At 33.1% G+C, this 21,836-nt stretch overlaps 2 protein-coding genes across 2 annotated transcripts; both read left to right on the forward strand.

The window, feature by feature from the left end:
* Positions 1-17,959: 17,959 nt before the first annotated feature.
* On the forward strand, positions 17,960-18,784 carry LOC126891026 (uncharacterized). The gene has a single exon (XM_050660204.1). The coding sequence runs from the start codon at positions 17,960-17,962 to the stop codon at positions 18,782-18,784; it is 825 nt and encodes a 274-aa protein (XP_050516161.1).
* Positions 18,785-18,804: 20 nt separating this feature from the next.
* LOC126891027 (uncharacterized) lies at positions 18,805-19,314 on the forward strand. Its single transcript, XM_050660205.1, has one exon. It carries the CDS (start codon positions 18,805-18,807, stop codon positions 19,312-19,314), a length of 510 nt encoding a protein of 169 aa, XP_050516162.1.
* Positions 19,315-21,836: the final 2,522 nt, after the last annotated feature.

Here is a 21,836-nt window from a genome sequence, read left to right on the forward strand (position 1 = left end):
TAAAATCTAATAAATATTGCCAAATATCGAGGTGGACTGTTTTCTATTGCCCACTCTGTATATATGTATTATACATTCCTCTTCTGGTTCTTCTTGGTTGCTGTCTACATAGTTTTGAGTGTTCAGTAGATCCTCGAAATATTGTTTCCATCTATTTATGGTCTGTTTTTAAGCCAAGAGGAGTAATTAAAATTTACGGCGCCGTAATGCTTGTTTGTAGTTGGTCCAACCTCAGGCAAGTTATGAAATTTTTACAGTAATGACATTTATGAAATTTTGACACTACTGGCATTTCATAGGTTAATGAAGTTATACCGACGATTTTTTGAGTTTTCTGCATTATTTCATTAATTTTTAGATTTTTTTTATTTAAAATCACTTTTTAGCGACGTATTAGTATAATATAATAAGCATGGATAACTGTCGAAAGCTGATATGATCAACAAAAAATGAAGATGTATTTGGTGATTTTTTAGTGACTTGCTTGCGTGTGAACCTGTTTTTTTTTTTAGTTTACTCCTCCTGGTTTAAAAACAAACCATATTAGTATGTAATCATTGTCATGCAGTAGGTGTTCTATAGAATTTATATAGGTGTAGAAGAATAATCTTCTTTAGGTAGTTGTCTGTGGTTTCGTTTCTTATATGATTATTCCAAGTTATCTTTTTGAGCTTGACTTCTGCTTTTATTTCATTGTTACACCAGTGTGTACCCTTCTTACTTCTGTTATTTCTTGTTATTCCGCATACTTGTTTACCACCGCTTAGAAGCACTGTCTTTCAGTGTTTTGTTATATTATAATAATAAATAAAATAATAACTTAGATTGTACATGTAATATGTTTTCAGGTCATTTGGTAAACACTGGCACTGGAGGCAGGAAGACCACCTCAATATTACAGGCAGCCTGTTCAACATTTGCAGACTCTCAACAAGCTGTGTTAGAGGCTGAAAAAGTAAAGGCTGATGCGCTGAACCTATTATCATCATCTATAGCAGGCTTTACTAGAGCGTACAGGGAAGTAGAGCAACAAAAAGCAAATACTGAACGGGCAAAAGTAAGATTAGCATACTTTAATTCAACAGGATCGTTTGCTGGCTTTGATGACTACATAAAAGAATTAGAAAGAAAATAAATTTATTTGGATTTATGAGTGCACTCAACCAAACTTATACGGAATCATTTGATATTTTTTTATTATTTTAAGCAAATTAAAGTTAAATTTAATTGCACCTCTCCAGAGACTAACTACAGGTTATAGTACCAATCATAATTCCTCCCCGGAATATGACCCTTGCTCTTTTATATTTGTGAACAAATCTGGTAGTGGAACATATTGATTCCATATAAGTTTAGTTGAGTGTATTTACATAGTTTAAGTAATCTGTATATTTAGTAATATTAGTAAGTAAGTATGTAGTATGTAAGTAATGAAATAAAACATATATAAGTAACTACTTTTTATTTATGATATATTCAGTAAACAAAACAATACATTGACAGTAATTGTTACTATACCCTATTCCACGAACATACGCCTGTTTTGGATTACTTAGACAACGAATATTTTACTGTACAAAATAAGAAGAACGAAAGTAAATTGCAAATTACATTGTTGTTTATTGGAATAATTATTAGCGCCATTTACTTTCGTACTTCTTATGTTGCACAGTAAAATATTCGTTGTCGAAGTAATCCAAAACAGGCGTATGTTCGTGGAATGGCCATATTTACCACCTATTTATAATAAATTTCGGATATTACCAACAACTCGCTTCAGAATTACTATAGCAACCCTTCTGTTCGTTTCTCTGCAATCGGAAATTGGATATTGTAGTAGTTTGTGAACTGTTTGTTATTTTCTCATCTTAGTTACTGTCATATACTTATGTCATGTTATTGTAATTTCGTTAATCACCTCATGCTGATTTCTTGTATATTAAAACCTAGTTTATAAAGGTTAGGTGAAGCTATTTAAGGCTGTTCATTGGTGATGCAACCAAACCACTCTCTTACATTGCTCGACATTCTTCTGCAGCCCTGATTTCTTTATTCTTATATCTTTACCTGTATTATATTTTGTATGAGTGCCTATTTTTTGTCCCTGCGTTTGATGGCCCAAGCATTCCAATTTTCTCTTTTATGGTAAATGTTATTTCAGGCCTTTTGTCCATTCACCGTAGTATTTCTTTATTTGTGACTCAGTCAACCCAACTTATTCTTAATATTCATCGATAGCACTACATCTCGAAACTCAGTTTTTTAATTGTTTCCTTTGAGAGCCCATGCTTCACAATACTGCACAACAAGTTACTAAACACATATTTTCTTAACATTCTTATTCGCAGGGAGAGACTAATATCACGATTATTAAGCAGATGCCAAGGCATAACATATAGGAAAGCATGAATAACAAACACAGTGCTATAATTTTATTATCTATTTATTTACGCGATTGTCCTCATTTTTACAAAAATTTACAAAAATAAAATATCCTACCCATAACAGAAATACTTGAACTAAGTGTTAAATAATGATTAAATTCAAAATTACATATTAAACATCTTTAAATCCGGTGACAAAACCTGTGTAACAAACTATCGTCCCATCAGTAAAATCAGTGCAATCTCCAAGGTATTTGAAAGTCTGGTATATGACATTCTAACCCCTCTATTTAAACCTCTACTAGTCCAACAACAGTTTGGGTTTAGACTGACCACGAAAATCTACAGAATTAAATCTTAGTCAGGTGGACTTCTTGCTGGATGCCTTGGAGAAGGGGTATCAAGTGAATACGATGTACACTGACTTCTCCAAGGCATTCGACAGGGTGCCACACAATATTTTGTTGCATAAGTTAAAACTGATTGAGATTGATGAGCCTTTTTTGTCAAGGTTCCAAAGCTACTTATCTGATGTAGGCTGATTGTTAAAATTGCATATAGACTTAATATCTTGGACAACTACAATGATGCAGATATTCTTAATATCCTAAATAAAGATGATGCTGGCAGAAAGAGATAAAGCACTAAGTAAGTATAAGCGAACTAGATCTGAGGTTCATTTCCAAACTTATAAAAAATTTACGTTTCAGTCTATTAAGAGGGAAAAGAAAGCATATTTCATTCAACAATTTAATAATAACACCCCTAGAGAAATGTGGCGTACTCTAAAATATAATAAATTTATACCTGACAAAAGAATTGAGATACCAAATAATTTAAATATTCCAGATGAGACAAACAAATTTTTTATTGAATCAATTGCACAATCTGAACCATCAGAAGATGTTTAAATTTTTTTGTAAAACTAATAAAATTATAGATTCTACTTTTAACTTTCATGAAATTAATAACTTGTTTGTTTACAAAGCAATTTGTGACATAAAAACTAATTCTGTGGGATGTGATGGTTTAAATGTAAATTTGATTAAACTATGTTGTCCACATATAATTTCCTATATTACTCATATTGTTAATTTTTGCATAACTAACTGTGTCGTTCCTGGAAAAAAGGAATTATTAAGGTTTTGCCTAAAAAGCAAAATCCTGTTGAATTTAGGGATTTGCGACCAATAAGTATTTTGCCTACCCTGTCGAAAGTTTTAGAAAGAGTTTTGGTAACACAAATTAAAGATTATTTACATGTTAATTAATTACTTCCTTCTATTCAGTCAGGTTTCCGTAAAGGATATAGTTGTAATACTGCTTTACTTCATATTACTGATGATTAAAGACTGGATTATATGCAAAATGCATATGCATATATATGCTGCATATTTCTCATGTTTTTCATAAATGCATATGCCTTGCATATTTGGAGATTTAAGAGCATATAAATGCATATTTTGATGGGAATTTACTCTACCCCATTTAAAAATAAGGTATATATTAGTAACATCAACATCCATTAAAATAAAATGTGAAAGTAAATATTTTGCTGTTAAGCTCCTTTGTTGTTGTACCCATAAACATAATGGGCGTTATTTACAGCTGCAGGTATCATTATCCGGATATTTAAGATTTATAGACTTCTCAGAATTTACAAATTACCTAAGTAAATACCGATTATATTTTGAATAACATTACAAATATTACCTGTACTTTCTGCTGGTGTCGGCCAACTATGAATTATTCTGGGAAAACCAACCAAAACGAAATTTTAAGCATTTTAAGGGTAGGATAGATTATTTTATTTTATGAATGGTTAGTCTTAAATCAATCGCCGATTATTCAACTTTTGTGATTGCAAGTTATTGACTATACTGTGTAAAAAAATCATTTTATTATTATTGTGAAAATGCCTAAAGTAGCAAGGGAAAAATCAAGTCTTCTCAGAAGTTGGATTGGAAGTAACAATCATCTAAAAGTTATCGACAGTGAAAGTATGTTTTGCACCATTTGTGATAAAAAGGTAAGTTCTCCACTTCAATAGATTTTTAAACTTATCAAACTTCTTTGCACATCTATGTGTCTGTCTATTCTAAAATGACAAACCGTCCCATTTCTTCAAAAACTGTTTTTTAAAGTTCGCAACGGTTTGGCTTATACAGAGCGAGGTGTTGAGAGTGGCCCACCCTGTATACTACGGTACACTGACTGTACTTTATTGTTTGACGATTTCAATTTCACTTTGAGAAATAAAAAAAAATTGGGGGAGGTTTAAAAAGTTTGATCATTTTAATGTAGGTATCTATTTACGAAAACATCTAAAACATCATTATCATTATATTCCAGATTCCATATCAAAAGAAATTCCAAGTAGTTCAACACATAAAAACTTCACTTCACCAAACTAAGCTATCAAAAAATGATAATAAACCTCGCCAGCAGATTCTACAGAACAGTTTGCAGATTCAGAATACGTCAGTTGGGCAAGAAACCTTTGCAAAGGATTTATGCCATTTTTTTTTGAACTGCAATATCCCTCTGCACAAGTTAGAACATAAATCGTGTCAAAACTTTTTAAAAACTTATTGCAAGATTAAAGATAAACCAGCTCAAATACCAAGTTCTTCAACTCTTCGGAAAAAATATGTCAGTGCATGTTACAAAGATGTGATGACGAGTATTAAAAATCAGTTAAAAGCCGAATATCTTTGGATTTCCGTCGACGAAACAACGGATACAAAGGGTCGACAAATTGCGAATCTAATTGTTGGAGTTCTTAACAACTCTGGCGATTTTAAAAACTCATACTTAATTAGTGTAAAATGTTTGGAAAAAACAAACTATGCTACAATAGCTAGATTTGTTAACGAATCCCTAACAAATTTTTTTTTACCTGATCAAGTACCATTTGAAAAAATATTATTAATGCTTAGTGATGCCGCCTCATATATGATGAAAGCTGCATCCAATCTTAAAATCTTTTTCCCTAATTTAATTCACTGTACATGTTTGGCGCACGGCCTAAACAGAGTTGCAGAGAAAGTTAGAATTGAATTTCCCAATGTAAACACCTTAATAAATAATGTAAAAAAAGTATTTCTGAAAGCACCACTACGTGTACAGGTATATAGGGAGATGCTTCCCGATATTCCTTTACCACCAGAACCAGTATTAACCAGATGGGGAACTTGGCTTAAAAGTGCTATATTTTTATCTGAACACTACGACGACATCAAAAGCGTTATTTCAAGTTTTGATCCGACTTGTACCGCTATTGATAACTGTCAAAATATTTTTAAAGAAAAGTCTATTAAAAATCAATTGTTGTATATAAAATCGAATTTCGATATCATTGAAAGTTCAATTACAAAATTAGAGGCTCAAAATTTATGTCTTCACAATAGTATGTCTATTGTTGATTCGGTTAAACAGAAAATAACAAATCTGAATGGGGAAATTGGAGTAAAAATTAAAGATAAACTTGATGACGTTTTAAACAAAAATGAGGGTTTCACTTTATTGCGTTCAATAAATAATATAATCAATTTTGGAAACTTCGATGAAAATATTAATATGGATCCGTCTCTAATAGCAAAGTTTAAATATGCCCCAATTACATCTTGTGACGTTGAGAGATCTTTTTCTGCCTATAAACAAATATTAACAGATAGAAGACATAATATTAGTTTAGAAAATATGAATCAATATATGATTATTTATTGTAACAATAAAAATATGTAAATTTGTTTTATTGTACTCTTTTTATAATATTAGTTTAGAAAATATGAATCAATATTGTAACAATAAAAATATGTACATTTATTTTATTGTACTCTTATTTATCTTGTGGTCAAAATAAAATATTTTGCCGTTTTATTTGTCACAAAACCTGAAGTTAAAAAAATATATTAAGAAATAATAATACAATTTGGTTTAAATTCAAACCTATTTATTTATTTTTATTATTTTTTATTTATTTATGTATTTAACGTAAACCATAAAATTATTCATATAAAAATAAGTGCATATATAAATGCATATTTGCATGTTAATTGTGCATATTCAGCTTGTTTTAAAATGCATATTGCATGCATATTTTAGACATTTTTTAGTGCATATTTTCCAGTCTCTACTGATGATATTTTAAAAGGAGTAGATCAAGGTGAGTGCACAGTGTTAGTTTTTTTTTTCTGTAAATGGTTGTAACCGTATATGAATAAATAAATAAATCTTACAGGTGTTATATCTACCAGATTATAAGATTGACTAAACATAGCTCACATAAATGAGCCAACAGATGAAGAAAAAAAAGGAAGCTTAGTGAACACAATTGAACATACTTAAGGCAACAAAGAAAAATTACTTCAAAGAAGAAATTATGAAAAATAGGTGGGAAAAATAAGTCTTCCATCACAGGGCTGATGTGTGGAAAATAGAGAATAACTATAATAGTGAAAATGTTCATACTCAAAATATCAAAGAAATACTTACTGCAAATAACCAATGTATTACCGACACAGATGATATTGCTGATGAATTAAACGAATAGTTTTCATAAGTTGGAAAAACATATGGTCAGAAAATGATAAAACCTTCTTAATTTAGAGATGGGTAAGGAATGGATTACATGTCAAAGGCCTTCGAGAAAACAGTATAAATGAGTCCACTTGATACCCGCATCCTTGAAAGCCCTGACAATGCAATCATGATATAAACAAGATTTGTAGACATAAATTTACCCTGCCTAAATACATGTTGCTCATTAATCAAGAGATTTGTGGAATGCTAAGTAAGATATTTTTTTGGAATATGTAGTTCAAAAAGTTAATGGATGACAGATAACATAAAAACAGGCCTATAGTTTAGCCTATAAAAAACAATACATGCAGAGGTTTACATAAACTGTAGACAGATCATAAGTCAATTTATCCTTGAGACCATTTATAGACTGAAGACTTTAGGAAGCGAAAATTGAATAAATGGAATGTCAACAGAATTTTTTGCTTTAAAATTGAAGCTACTTAAATTAACTCTTACCGAGTGGTATACCCTAGAGAACTGAAAACAAGTTTGCTATTTCCTTAATTGATTCAGCTGGCAAGTAATTAACAAACACAACATTTGAGGGGGGGGGGGGGGGGTCAGATATAAAAGGGTTTAAGTGCAGTTTTGATAGTTCTGAAATAATCAGTTTCAAAATTATTTAAGTTTTTTTAATTCTAGGAGTCAATAAACTAAAATATGTCTAGTGTACAATGTTCTAAAAAATAATAAAAATATAAGGATATACTATTACTCTTACTATACCGTTCCTTTTTTTTCAATTATTAAAAAATTGTACTTGAATCGGTACATAGTGTTGATAAGTGTTACTGGCAAAACGGTTCAAGTGCAGATGTTAACTAGTACCAATAATTTTTATCCCAGCTGTTATCCACAGTGTAACTACAACTGGCAAGTTTTGCATAATACTTAATTAGTCTTCAAAATCGGGCACAAATATACTATTTATTTACTTGAAATTAATCCTGTATAAACATGTGTTTTTACAGAATACTAAAAATAGTTTTGTGGTAAAACAGTTCAAGCGCCTATAAACTTGTTTACTACTAATGCAAACTGCAATTGTTTTCATTAAATTAAATGTAATGGCAATAGATAGCGACTGTAGGATGAAATATGCTCGAATCCTATACCATTTAAATATGCAAATCTGTACTTCAAGCATATTTTTGGAAAAGTGCACGTAAACCCTTTTACTTCTAACCCTCTCATTTGGAATTTCGTGGCTTTTATTATTTATACACATATTTTTTATCAGTGACTGAATATTACTGATTGAAATATCTTTCAATTATACGTGCTCGTACCCTTCTAGCATCATGTAAATAATTTTGTTGTCCTAAAAAAATATTTATTAGTATTTATGCTGTCTGATTAATTATATTTAGGTACCTTGATAAATTTGAATATCAGCAAGTTGTACATCAACTTCTTCTTCAACCTCATCTGGCAAATTTAAGCCTGCATCTACTGCCAAGTTGTGTAGAACTACGCAAGACAACACTATCTTTGCTGCTTTTTCGGGGGAGTAATGTAAAACTCGATGTTTCAGTAAGCATCGAAACCTCTGTTTCAATACACCAAAACATCTTTCCACCGTATTTCTTGCCAAGATGTGGCAGCTTGTGTACCTTCCCTCTGGTGTGTTTGGTAGAGCTTCTACAATTGGAGTTAACAGCCAAGACTCTAATGGATATCCTGCATCCCCTGAAGACAAACAATTAAAAAATTATGAAAGGCTGGACTTGACACAACAATGATATATTATGGTAAGAATATTCACAGCACTCAAGAATCTATTTAACATATTCTGACAGGGATGAAATGTATTTTGAATTAAATAAATTGCTTACATTCTTCTTTTTGTGTAATTAATTTAATGAAAAATATTTTTTTGTACACCCTGTATAAATAATTATGTTAATTTTTATATTACTGAATAGAGAATTAAATAGCCTTTTAAATGAGCTATCACACAACCCCTATTCTCATTTAAAAAAATCAAGGATCATGTCATCACCAAGCATATACAGTGATGAGCGCGCTAATAACCGGCAAAGTAGGTCAAAAGATAGAAAACAATACATTGCGAAACAAAAAGAGATGATACTAGTGGATACATAAATATAGAGAAGCCTTCTTCCAAGAAGCTTTCGGAGAGTCTAATGATAGGATGATTATAACTGGTGAAATCCTTAACAATATACTATATGCCGATAACACTGTCATATTCACTTCAACTCTACTAAGTCTGACAAAGAAACTGGAACAGCTGAATGAAAAGTGTACCGTATATGGTAATAAAGTGAACTTAACACATACGGTCCCTATCGAAGAGAATAGAACGCGCCTAGGATCCATTTTGTTGAACAGTACCTGAATGATGTAAACACATCACTTGCTGGTGAGTGAACAGCACCTGACTGAAGTAACCATATCACGTGCTGGCGCGTTGTCAGCAGCGAATGGGTTAAAGAAAACAAAATTCATGGTCATTACAAAACATCCAAAAGACAATGAGACACTCCATATTAATAATATCCAGATATAACAGGCACAGAAATACAAATATGAGGTAATAATAGGAAATAAATGGTCTATGAGGACGAAACTTAAATAATATTTGGTAGAGAACAGGTTAAATATAAAGTTAGTTGCTTTATTCATCTATCAGTATCAATAAAAACAATAAAAAACTATCAATATATATACTACTAACCAATTAGCCATGATGAATTCAATTCATTGTTTAAATATTTATGTTCCAAGTGATTTCTGACACTACTTAAACTCCAGATACCAGAATCGTGGGTAGAGCCTGGAAATCTGGCATTGCAATTCAGAATTTTTAAATCTGCATCACAAATCTACAACAAAATATAATTCGGTGGCTTAGGATCGCACAAACGTAACTCATGTTGTTTTATTTTCTTTATTTTTGTGTAGACATATCAGGGGTTGAACGTTATACATTGATATGCATATGCAAATCAGAATCAAAGTAGGTGGGTATACATTCATGTGAATCTTAAATCCATTGAAGTATGATATGTTTGTTCACAAAAATACCGAAAATATTAAGAATGTAGTTGCATTTGTGTAGTCCTAAGCCCCCAATATTATACTGCATATAATTTTTATTCTTATAACAGTTATTTACCATCTGAACATTCAAGCTGTAATATCCTTTGCGGTTATAATACGCTAAACCAGGCCTTTCTGGGTCATCAGTATCTGGAGCTATAATTGCTATATGTGTACCATCTATAGCTCCAATGATACCGGGGAACTGGAACTTTTCAAAAAAACCTGCAATATAAGTTTTATTTAAATAGGAAAATAGGTATAAAAATTTTGATACTGACCTTTGTTTCACTTGCTGTCTCTCCAACTCTGTTTGAGGAAACTTAACAAAACGATTAACCAAATGCTCAACCACTACATTTGTTATATCTGTAATGTTTTTACTTAGTGTTGATCGCTCTACAGGAAAGTACATACTTTGAGCAATACTTTGCTGGTAACTTCCAGTTGCAAAAAAAGCAAGGCAACTCAAAACCTACAAAATTCATATAATTCATATTTCATAGTCTTTGTTTTATTAAATCAGTATACCTTGATTTCAGGTGACAGAGAATTCCGCTGTCGACCCTGATGTAAATAAGGGCTTATTAAATTAATAAAGTATCGCGCTAGATCCCGGGACAACCTGAAGCATTGATGGAATTCAAATTCCGATAACTCAAACGGATTTGTTGTATCCCGCAGCATTCTCCGTTGAATATTCTATTCATTTCTAAAAACAAATCAAAAGTTTAAAACATAAACCTAACCTTAAAAATCCCTACATACAATAAAAATATACTTATATAACTTACCTCCTAACACGATCCTCTAATTCTTGGCCTAGTGCTAAATTTAAAATGCGTTGGAAATTCATTTTCAACAACAAAAGTTTATAAAAACAAGTCAAAAGGTGAACCTAACCTTACATATCCTTACATAACTACAAAGTTATCTCATAACTTAAGGTTTAACGTCGCGTTATAAAGTGACAGTTGATATACCAGATAACTCAAGAACTGTCAAGAAATAACGCAAGTAGTTAAGTTAAGTATGATACATCACACCAATTCGATGGTTATAACATAACTACACGATAACTTTACGTTAATGATAACTTCGGTCATCCATCACAGGGCAGAATATCTCATACAATCTCATTGCTGCACAAATAATCATAACTTTATATTACTATAAATTTAATTTCATGTACAGTTACCTTTACACTTGACTTTAATTCTGAATTATTTATTAATGATTTTATTGTTTGACACTTTTAATATAAAAAAATTTTAGCAAATTTTACCTAATTACTATTGTTCAATTTAATTTCAATATCTCCAACAAAACAAATTAAAATATTTTCACAATCACACCACAACTAATACACAACTGACCAATTCTGGTTTAGAAAAATTGCACAACCAATCTTACATCTATCAGTTCTTGAACATCCAGAACAACATCTAATAATCCCAACTAAATTAAAATATACACTATTAATTAAAAATATAAAAATAACATCACTTTATATATAACTAACAATTTTTTTGGTTTCACGGTTTAATGTCGTGTTTCCTTACTAATCCCCTCAAGATCCTGCCAATTATTTTGGTTTTGTTAATGCATTACATTCAAATCTGTCCCTCTACCGTCTCTCCCTTTAGCATAATATAGAGAAAAAGTATGATATTGAATACTACTATATTCTTCCCTTATACCGGAAAGTAAGTGTATATTTTATACTTATACTTAACATACTTTTGTTGCCACTACATTTGAATGCGTGAATGTATGTGAGTGTGAGGGTTGTAACCATATTTACGTACATGTTAGTATTTATATGTATGCATAAATATATATACTTTAATATTGGCTTGATCATTACCCTTTTGATTTCAACCAGACCACTTAACTAACTCTGGTTTTTTGTTATTTGTAGCATTTAATTTTACTTTTACCGTGACCTGAAGATGCTGTGAATATTGTAGACAGCGAAACCGGTCGTCAGTTGTAAAATAAATTGTTTGTGAGAACGTCTCTCTTTTCTTTACTACAATAGTATGGACTCACACATGCAACCCATTCATTTTTTTTAAAAGAATTAATATTAAAAATAAACTCATCAGGCTTCCGGGTTGAACCGCGTCGTTGATTTCTAGGCCGAGCTTTCGACGTCCTCTCTGACGTCATCTTCAGGGCTTCCGGGGTCTCAGTCTCCTGAGGCTCCAGACACTACACTCACTACTCACTGCACTACTGTTGTTGACGCTGGGGCGGTTAATTATACCGTGGACTGGCGTGACTGTCGATGACGTGGCGGAGTAGGAATTAGCGCGAAGACTATTTGGAGCGGGATTTGGATTGGCGCGAAGATTTTTGACGGCGGGAATTGGAGCAGACGATGTTTTCTTTAGAAGGGGTCTCCAAGTCGAAGGTAAACGGATGCCCTCATCTCTTTTATTGAGACAATTTGGCCGTTTTTCGATTTCTATAGCTTCTCGGATAATCCTTTGTTTATAGAAGCGAATGGGGGCTATGGTTCTGGAGTGTTCAAAGTCAATTTTGTGACCTGTATGAAGATGGTGTTGGCCTAGGGCTGAAACTGAAACTGAATTGCGAACAGATATGGAATGTTCATAAATCCTATTTTGGATTCTACGATTAGTTTGTCCTATGTAAGATCGGGGGCAGTCTGCACAAGGAATTTCATAAACTCCGTGTTGTTCATTTGGAATGTTGTCTTTTACGGATCGGACAAGAGATGACAAGTTTTTGTTGGGGGGTAAATATTGTTTTTATACCTCGTGGTTTAAGAATTCTGTCGATTTTGTCAGTAACACCTCAGATATATGGAAGAAAAGCTTTCGTATGATCAGAATCAGACTCATTGGGTTTGGATTGAGCTGGAGATTGAAGTTTATGGATGCTCCCATCGATGTGATTTTCGTGGTAACCGTTTTGGATGAGGGCTTGTTTTAAAGAAGAGAGTTCAGTAGATCTGCTTGCATCATCGGAAAGGCGTATTGATCTGGAGACAAGAGTATTAATGACTGAATTAATTTGAGAAGGTGGATGATGAGAGTTGCCATGCAAGTAGCGGTTGATATGGGTGGGTTTTCGATAAACAGAGTGATGAAAACCTTGGGATTGGTTCTTCTTAATAAGAACGTCGAGAATCGGTAAGGATGAGGCAGTCTCCATCTCCATCGTGAACTGGATACTTTAATGTATACCATTCAGATGGGTCTGAAAAGACACTAAAGCATCCCTGCCGTGGGGCCAAATGACGAATGTATCGTCAACATATCGTAGCCAACATGTGGGTTTGAGCGTAGATGTGGATAGTGCTCAGGTCTCGAAATCTTCCATAAAGATATTAGCAATTACTGGAGAGAGTGGTGAGCCCATTGGGGCACCATTTATTTGTCTGTAGAATTGATTTTGGAAGATGAAATAAGTGTTGGACATGCAATGTTTAATGAGAGATAGGTGGTCTTGCTGGATACTGTGTTTCGTTTCCAGAATATTTAGGGTTTAATCTATAGGATGAAATATTTAGGGTTTAGGGATGAAATATTTAGGGATTCATCCTATAGATGAAACCCTAAATATTCTGGAAACGAAACACAGTATCCAGCAAGACCACCTATCTCTCATTAAACATTGCATGTCCAACACTTATTTCATCTTCCAAAATCAATTCTACAGACAAATAAATAGTGCCCCAATGGGCTCACCACTCTCTCCAGTAATTGCTAATATCTTTATGGAAGATTTCGAGACCCGAGCACTATCCACATCTACGCTCAAACCCACATGTTGGCTACGATATGTTGACGATACATTCGTCATTTGGCCCCACGGCAGGGATGCTTTAGTGTTTTTTCAGACCCATCTGAATGGTATACAGCCCAGTATCCAGTTCACGATGGAGATGGAGACTGACTCATCCTTACCGTTTCTCGGCGTTCTTATTAAGAAGAACCAATCCCAAGGTTTTCATCACTCTGTTTATCGAAAACCCACCCATATCAACCGCTACTTGCATGGCAACTCTCATCATCCACCTTCTCAAATTAATTCAGTCATTAATACTCTTGTCTCCAGATCAATACGCCTTTCCGATGATGCAAGTAGATCTACTGAACTCTCTTCTTTAAACCAAGCCCTCAACCAAAACGGTTACCACGAAAATCACATCGATAGGAGCATCCATAAACTTCAATCTCCAGCTCAATCCAAACCCAATGAGTCTGATTCTGATCATACGAAAGCTTTTCTTCCATATATCAGAGGTGTTACTGAGAAAATCGACAGAATTCTTAAACCACGAGGAATAAAAACAATATTTACCCCCAACAAAAACTTTCATCTCTTGTCCGATCCGCAAAAGACAACATTCCAAATGAACAACACGGAGTTTATGAAATTCCTTGTGCAGACTGCCCCCGATCTTACATAGGACAAACCAATCGTAGAATCCAAAATAGGATTTATGAACATTCCATATCTGTTCGCAATTCAGATTCAGTTTCAGCCCTAGGCCAACACCATCTTCATACAGGTCACAAAATTGACTTTGAACACTCCAGAACCATAGCCCCCATTCGCTTATATAAACAAAGGATTATCCGAGAAGCTATAGAAATCGAAAAACGGCCAAATTGTCTCAATAAAAGAGATGACGGCATCCGTTTACATTCGACTTGGAGACCCCTCCTAAAGAAAACATCGTCTGCTCCAATTCCCGCCGTCAAAAATCTTCGCGCCAATCCAAATCCCGCTCCGAATAGTCTTCGCGCTAATTCCCACTCCGCCACGTCATCGACATTATTTTGGGTATTATCAACTTTTGTACTAAGGTAAGTTAGCTTAAATCGACCCATTTAAACCTCAGGAATCTAAGGCTAAGCTATGGCCCATTCTTTACCAAACACCCTGTATATATCCAAAGGTCACAATTTAAAAATAAAAATCGACCTGTCTCAGGATTTCTCTCCAAATTCGCCCAGTCTTGAGATAATAAATGTATTCCAACTCAAACGTCCTCACTGTATGTTAGAGATATTAATAAAAAATATTAAAGATGTTCCTGCATTTGTTTTTACAAAATATATTTAAAAGACTTTTCAAATTTTCTCATTTTTTCCAATTTTTCCAATGGTCTGGAAAAACCTGTTTTTTTCCCATTTTTCCCCGTTTTTTTTTTCGATATGTTAAATCTCTAGTTGGGAAAGCATTTCCACTAGCTTTTACTCCCAACAATATTATTTACGGATTTAAAGCTACAGGAGTGTATCTAGTTAACGAAAACATTTTCGACGACTCGGACTATTCATCAGCACAGGTAACTGATCGTCCATATGATGTTACTTCCCATAAAAACGAAGATCCAAATACAGCCGCTAATTCTGACATTTGATATCAATTACCTACAGAAGCTGAGATTTCTTCTCAATCAGTTGCAAAAGCTAATATTTCATCTCAATCAGTCCCAGAGGCCGATACTCCATCCACTTCTGTGAATAAAAATACTGTTACACCAAATATGATGAGACCTAATCCTAAAGCTGCACCAAGGAAAAACAATGGAAGGGGAAGACAGAAAGGAAAGTCGTGCACTTTAACAGATACACAAGAGAAATGTTGAAAATGGCGAGTCTAATAAAACAAAAAGTTTCGCAAAAGAAAAAGCCCGTTAAAGGAAAAATCGATTCTGATTCTGAATCGTCCATATCAGATGATAATTTTTCGTTCCAAGAATCATATATGTCTGGTATTCCTTTTAAAATTTATGATAATGGAATTGAAAACACAAACAATGATTCCGAAGTTTCAAAATTTCAATTAGATGATTTCGTGATTTTCGTTTACGAAAATAATTACTTTCCTGAAAAAATTGTTGATATTATAGAACAAGAATTTGCAACCACTCAAAAACTGGAAATGGCCTGAGAGGGAAGATCGAAACTTATACCCAGCATGCAATATTAAATGTAAAATTGAACCTCCAAATAATTCGCTGCTCTAGGGAGGTTTATGAAGTTCCAGAGATGTTAAACTTTATAAAATTTCAGTTTCGGATCTTCGAGAGAACCACACGTATAACAAATTCGTAATAAAACTTGTAAAATTACTTCTATAAAAACAAACTGTAATAGTGGTAGTGTAGGGACACACAATGAGTGTCAACCTGGGGGGGGGGGGGAAAGATCCCCCACTCATCCTCCGATCGATTCTCCAGAACCGCAAGATATTAATCTGCAAGTTACGGATTCAGGTATACTCAATACACAGGGAAATCAAAGTACACCAATTTCTTCAAATATCGAGCAAACTAATCCTTTGAACGACGGAAACACCTCCCAGTTACAACCCCAAAGGCAGAAACAGGTATTTAAGTACGAACCAAACGATCAGGGACCTTATCTTATGTTGAAAATAACCAAACGAACTTTTCAGGTAGGCTAAATTCATTAAAAGTCGGGGATTTAATTTTATCAAATTTTCCTGAATTTGACAATAACATTTTAAGTATAGATAAATTCGCAATAGAATTCGAATAAAAATGAAGGACCCAAAAAATGCTAATTATCTTGTCAGTAACAAAAACGCTAAAGTATTTATCGACAACAATTTAGATATTTATGTTCCCAAATTTATTATTGTCAGGCAAGGAGTAATAAGAGATATTGCGACGGAATTTTCTGAAGAGTATCTCAAAAATAAAATTAAATCTTATGATAATCATCTGCCTTTCGAGGTTTTAAATGCTAAGAGTGTGTTGTCAGTTTCAAAACACAAATATTACCCAAATATGTAATTATCTATTATCTGTAAATAAGTTATTAAAGAGGCAGAGACATACAAGCAAAAAGTATTACTTTGCTTCAATTGCTTGCGTTACGGACAACTGGCGGGGGCAGTGTAAGTCTCATCCCTACTGTTTCAAATGCAATAAGGATCATAATTCAAAAGAGTGTAAGGAAGAAGAAATATCACCAAAATGTTTTAGTTGCATGGGAGATCATTTCACTATTAATTTGAAAGATTGCCCGGAGTTTCACCGACAAAAATTAATCAAAGAAACTATGTCATCAACAAACTTAAATTATAATGATGCTAATAAACAAATCCCTAGGAACACCTACGCTTCTATTACTGCGAATCGTTCAAATAACACTAACAACATCCCAAATGAAAACATGACTTTTCAAAATATGTCCATCCCACCACCACCCCGTTTTGAGCTTCTACCCTCATGTTCAACTCGACCTCCTCCAAACTATATCATCTTCGGAGAAAGCCCTTCACACTGTAACGGTTCACGTTACGAAATTAGCTCTTTAATTATTTTTATAGTTTTTTCTCTTGATCTCTTAATTAATTTCTCCAATTTTCATGTAATTAACTATTCCTTATTATTATCTTTTATATTTAAAATTTCGTGCAACGATGCCACACCTAATTATGGGTGGTATCACTGGTTGATTTTTAATATACGCCATACCTCAAAACACTTAAAACTATCTGTTAGTTTCGTGGGTTGGTATATACCCTGAGTTCAATAGGATTGTCAGGGCAGCCATTTTGTAGTTCGTTAACACTCGGTAGTAAGCGGCTATATATTTATTTCTTTATTAGCACACAAATCCACTTCTCAATTATCATTTTTGCCGGTTACATCTGTTGGAAGTCCGAACTAGAGAAGGTAGACTCGCCTTGTTGCGAAATGTATTATTTAGTACCGCTTGCAACTTATCCGTGCCATTGAGGTATACCCTGAGTGCCAACAAAGAGACAGTCGGACACCGTTATTTCTTTTCGAAAGTAATACATATTCCTAATGCAATACGGCAACATTGTGAAAACTCACCCACAAATAACCCTTAAAATCAGGTAGCTGGTAGTATTTCATGAGCGTACCGTCGGGTAACATCATGGCATCAAAACCAACGTGCAGTACATCTGTTAATAAACAAAATAAAAAAAGGTGGTTATCTGTGAGAGAAAAGCAAATGATAAAATCGGTTTACGAGGGATTGCGTAGAAGATATCAAGATATGCTTAAAGAGGACGTCGCGGCATTGTGTGGAGATTTAACGAAAGTATCGGCTCGTACGGTTTTCCGAATAATTAAAGGTAACAAACCTATCCAAAAACCAATCCATAAAGGACGTGCAAAAATTGTATTGGACGATAGTACGAAAAGTATAATCCGAAGAAAAGTTCATGGATTTTATTTGAGGAACGAACTGCCCACTTTAAAGGATATTCAACGAGAAGTTAATGCAGACGCAGATGATACTTTAAATAAAATATCCATGAGAGTATTACGAAGAACATTACACGAAATGGACTTTCGGTATGTGAAGAGAAGTCGGAAAAGTTTGTTGATCGAGAGAGACGAATTAGTGATATGGCGGAGAAAATATTTGCAAAAAATTCGTGATTTTAGACGACTTAATAAAAAAATTTATTATACGGACGAAACGTGGTTGAATGAGGGTCATACGAAATCGAAAGTATGGCAAGACTTGAATATTAAAAGTGCGCGACAGGCTTTCATTGAGGGACTTTCAACCGGCTTAAAAGCACCTTCGGGCAAAGGAAGACGTCTCATTATAACGCACATTGGAAGTGATTCAGGTTTTTTACAAGGTGGTTTAAATGTGTTTACCTCAATCAAAACGAGCGATTATCATGAGGATATGAATTCGGATGTATTTGAAAAGTGGTTTTCGTCTATATACCGACTCTGGTAGATCCTGGTTCGGTAATTGTAATGGACAACGCACCTTATCACAGCCGTCGTGTGGAAAAAATACCGACTTCTGCATCTCGAAAGGCAGATATAATAGATTGGCTAAGAAGTAAAAATATAGATTTTGATGAATCCATGATAAAGGTTCAATTACTTGATATAGTGCGGGAACATAAGAGTTCATACATCAGATTTGCAGTAGACGAAATGGCACGTGAGAATGACATCACCGTATTAAGAACTCCACCATATCATTGTGAATTGAATCCCATCGAGCTGATATGGGCAAAAATAAAAAATGAGGTAGCGCAAAAGAATACAACCTATAAATTAAAAGATGTCAAATTATTATTAGACCAAGCCATACAAAATATAACCGCTTCCAACTGGCAGTCATGCATTACACATACACAGAAAGAAGAAGATAAAATGTGGGACGTAGACACGCGTGTTGATGTTCTTATCGAGCCCATTATCATTACTCCAGGAGAAGACAGTAGTGATAGTGAATTAACAATAGATTCAGAATAAAAATATATATTTAAAATAATAACTAATAGGTACAGTTCTAGTGATTTTTTGTTGCTACATTCAGAGACTACCTGTGAGATCCTTCGTCCTACCTGGTTATAATTTTCTAAGTAGGTATGTACCTAATAACTTTATTATTATTATTATGGCAAGTTTGTTTTTTACGTACAATTGCAGTTTACATTAGGTTGATGGCTATTGTTATTTTCTGTAAAGCAGTTGATATTTATGTTTGAATACGGATTTTATTTTAAAAAAATAAATAATGTACATTTTACCTGCTAGAAGTTGATAACAAAGTGACTAAAGTTATTTTGAAACTACATATTACCTATTTACAAATTCATTCACATTTACTTAAAACTCTCTTATTAAATTTACTTAAAAAGTTCAAAAGGGAAAAACAAGGTTGTTTCGGGAATTCTATTATTTCCATTTTAATCGTATTTAATTGGAAATTCCCAGCTATTATATTTGTGTCCTTGGAAATTGATCAATTTGAATGCTATGTCGTGTTTAGTTTAAAACGCATATTATGACTTACGAGGGTTTTTCAAAAGATTAATCTGGTCATTCATCTACAGTTTGATGTCTTAATTGTGGAAAATTTTAAAAAAGCAGTGGAAGATATTCTATTGGGGAAATGCGAGGCGATACAATAGTTATTAGATATTCTTACTTTTATTACTAAAAGTTTCGTTTATATTTTTAAGTTATTTTCTTTCTTGTTTGTTATGAATTTAAGATATTTATAAATGATAGGTTTTGTTTAATTCAAATTATTACGAACCAGAAGTATATTTGTAACATTTCATTATTATAGGGGAAGAAAGTTTTGGATTTAAAATATAATATACTTTAGCATTTGAGATGTTGTAAAATAAAAATGTACATATTTCTTAAACTCAAAAAAAAATAATATAAATTAATGAAAATATTATGTGTACATCTGGCTTACACAATTAATTGTTAAGACTTAATATTTTGAATATAATATTTTTACATAACATTTTAACAAAATATATTTAACATAAATTAACAATTTTACGCAAAAATATTTATGTGCAAGTTCCCTATTATTTCCCTTATTTTAAAAATATACACGCCACCATTGAACTACACGCGTCTCTCATCTCAGACCCCTCGAGGGTCTATCATTTCTAAGCGATACCCTGACAATCCTATTGAATTCCGACTATAGGTGAATATTCTTTCGTGTTCCGAGAGTTTGACATCGTACTCGTGGAACACTGGAGACGACACTTGGCTGTTGGCTGCGAATGGGTTAGGTTGGACTAATGGCGGGTTGATTTCCAGTGGAAATTATGAAGACTTTTATTAAGTTACTATTCAACCTTTAAGTTTAAATAAAGTGAAAAGTTGCCACCCCTTGTTGTCTGGAGAAATAATTGAAGTACCATCGATGGAATCTAATTAAAAGTCACCCGGCAAAAAATAACTATTTTTTCTAATAATTTTTTAGTTAGCCATTGCGATGTTTTTTGTTGTGGAATATTTAAAATATTAGTCCCATTGTTAAACTTTCTTAGTCAATTTATTAGGTGAAGTTTGTGTAGATTATTTCGATTTTTATTCAATATTCATTCAAGGGAAATTATAGATATATTAATGTGTTTTTGGTTTTACATAGCCAAACATTTTTGAAGTCCTCAAATTAATATTGAAAATAATTATCATTACTTCGCTGTAGGTTTTAAACTGATTGAACATCCAAAATCTATCAATTGTCGAATAACTAACTATCTTTGCCTGATTCCATACCATTTCATTAAGGTACATAATATGTATGTTTTATACTATTATTCTATTGATATAATTTTCTCTCAGATAAATCATTCTATATTCATATTTCAAACTCCTTATAGCTGTTCATATCTTTACACTCACATGTTCAAGGCTAAATGAGATTAGTTTTTGTTTCAGTTAATGGTCACTTTTTTATTATTATGTCTTCTTAAAAAAAGTTTCGCATTTATTTCTTCTTTTTACTTTTGCTCATGGTTATGTGGGAAATAAAACTGGGAATGTTCTTTTAGCCATTTGGAGGAAATCTACGAATCCATACCCTTTAAACATCTCGAGAAGCCTGAGACAGCCACAGCCAAGTCAATCAGGGAATATGTCTATTTAAGAGCAAGCTATGGGAGCAAGCTATGGGAGCGTTCCAGCTCAATTTTCGTCTTGGCACCTGGGCCTACAGGAGGCATGGGGTCGCACCATCCTGGTGCTCATGTTCGAGGATGCCACAGCAACCTCTTTAGGAGTCGTTTGGGTTTGTTTTGGGAACATTTAGTGTTGTGCTTTGAATAACTATTGGTTTTATATTTCAGGCATTTGGTTTAATACACTGTGTTTATTAATTACTTTTTCAGATTTAGCATACCTTTGTTTTTTTATATGACATATTTGTATATTAATGTATTAGGTTCCCAAACTATTGTATCTATGGTAAGTTACTTGTGTGCACAAGGTAATCAGGCCTAGAAAATTAGGGTTTTATA

This window comes from Diabrotica virgifera, chromosome 9, assembly GCF_917563875.1.
Source record: "Diabrotica virgifera virgifera chromosome 9, PGI_DIABVI_V3a".
Lineage (NCBI taxonomy): Eukaryota > Metazoa > Arthropoda > Insecta > Coleoptera > Chrysomelidae > Diabrotica > Diabrotica virgifera.

Coding starts and splice junctions, on each gene's coding strand:
- LOC126891026 (XM_050660204.1), top strand. CDS start 17,960: ATGGCATCAAAACCAACGTGCAGTACATCTGTTAATAAACAAAATAAA.
- LOC126891027 (XM_050660205.1), top strand. CDS start 18,805: ATGGACAACGCACCTTATCACAGCCGTCGTGTGGAAAAAATACCGACT.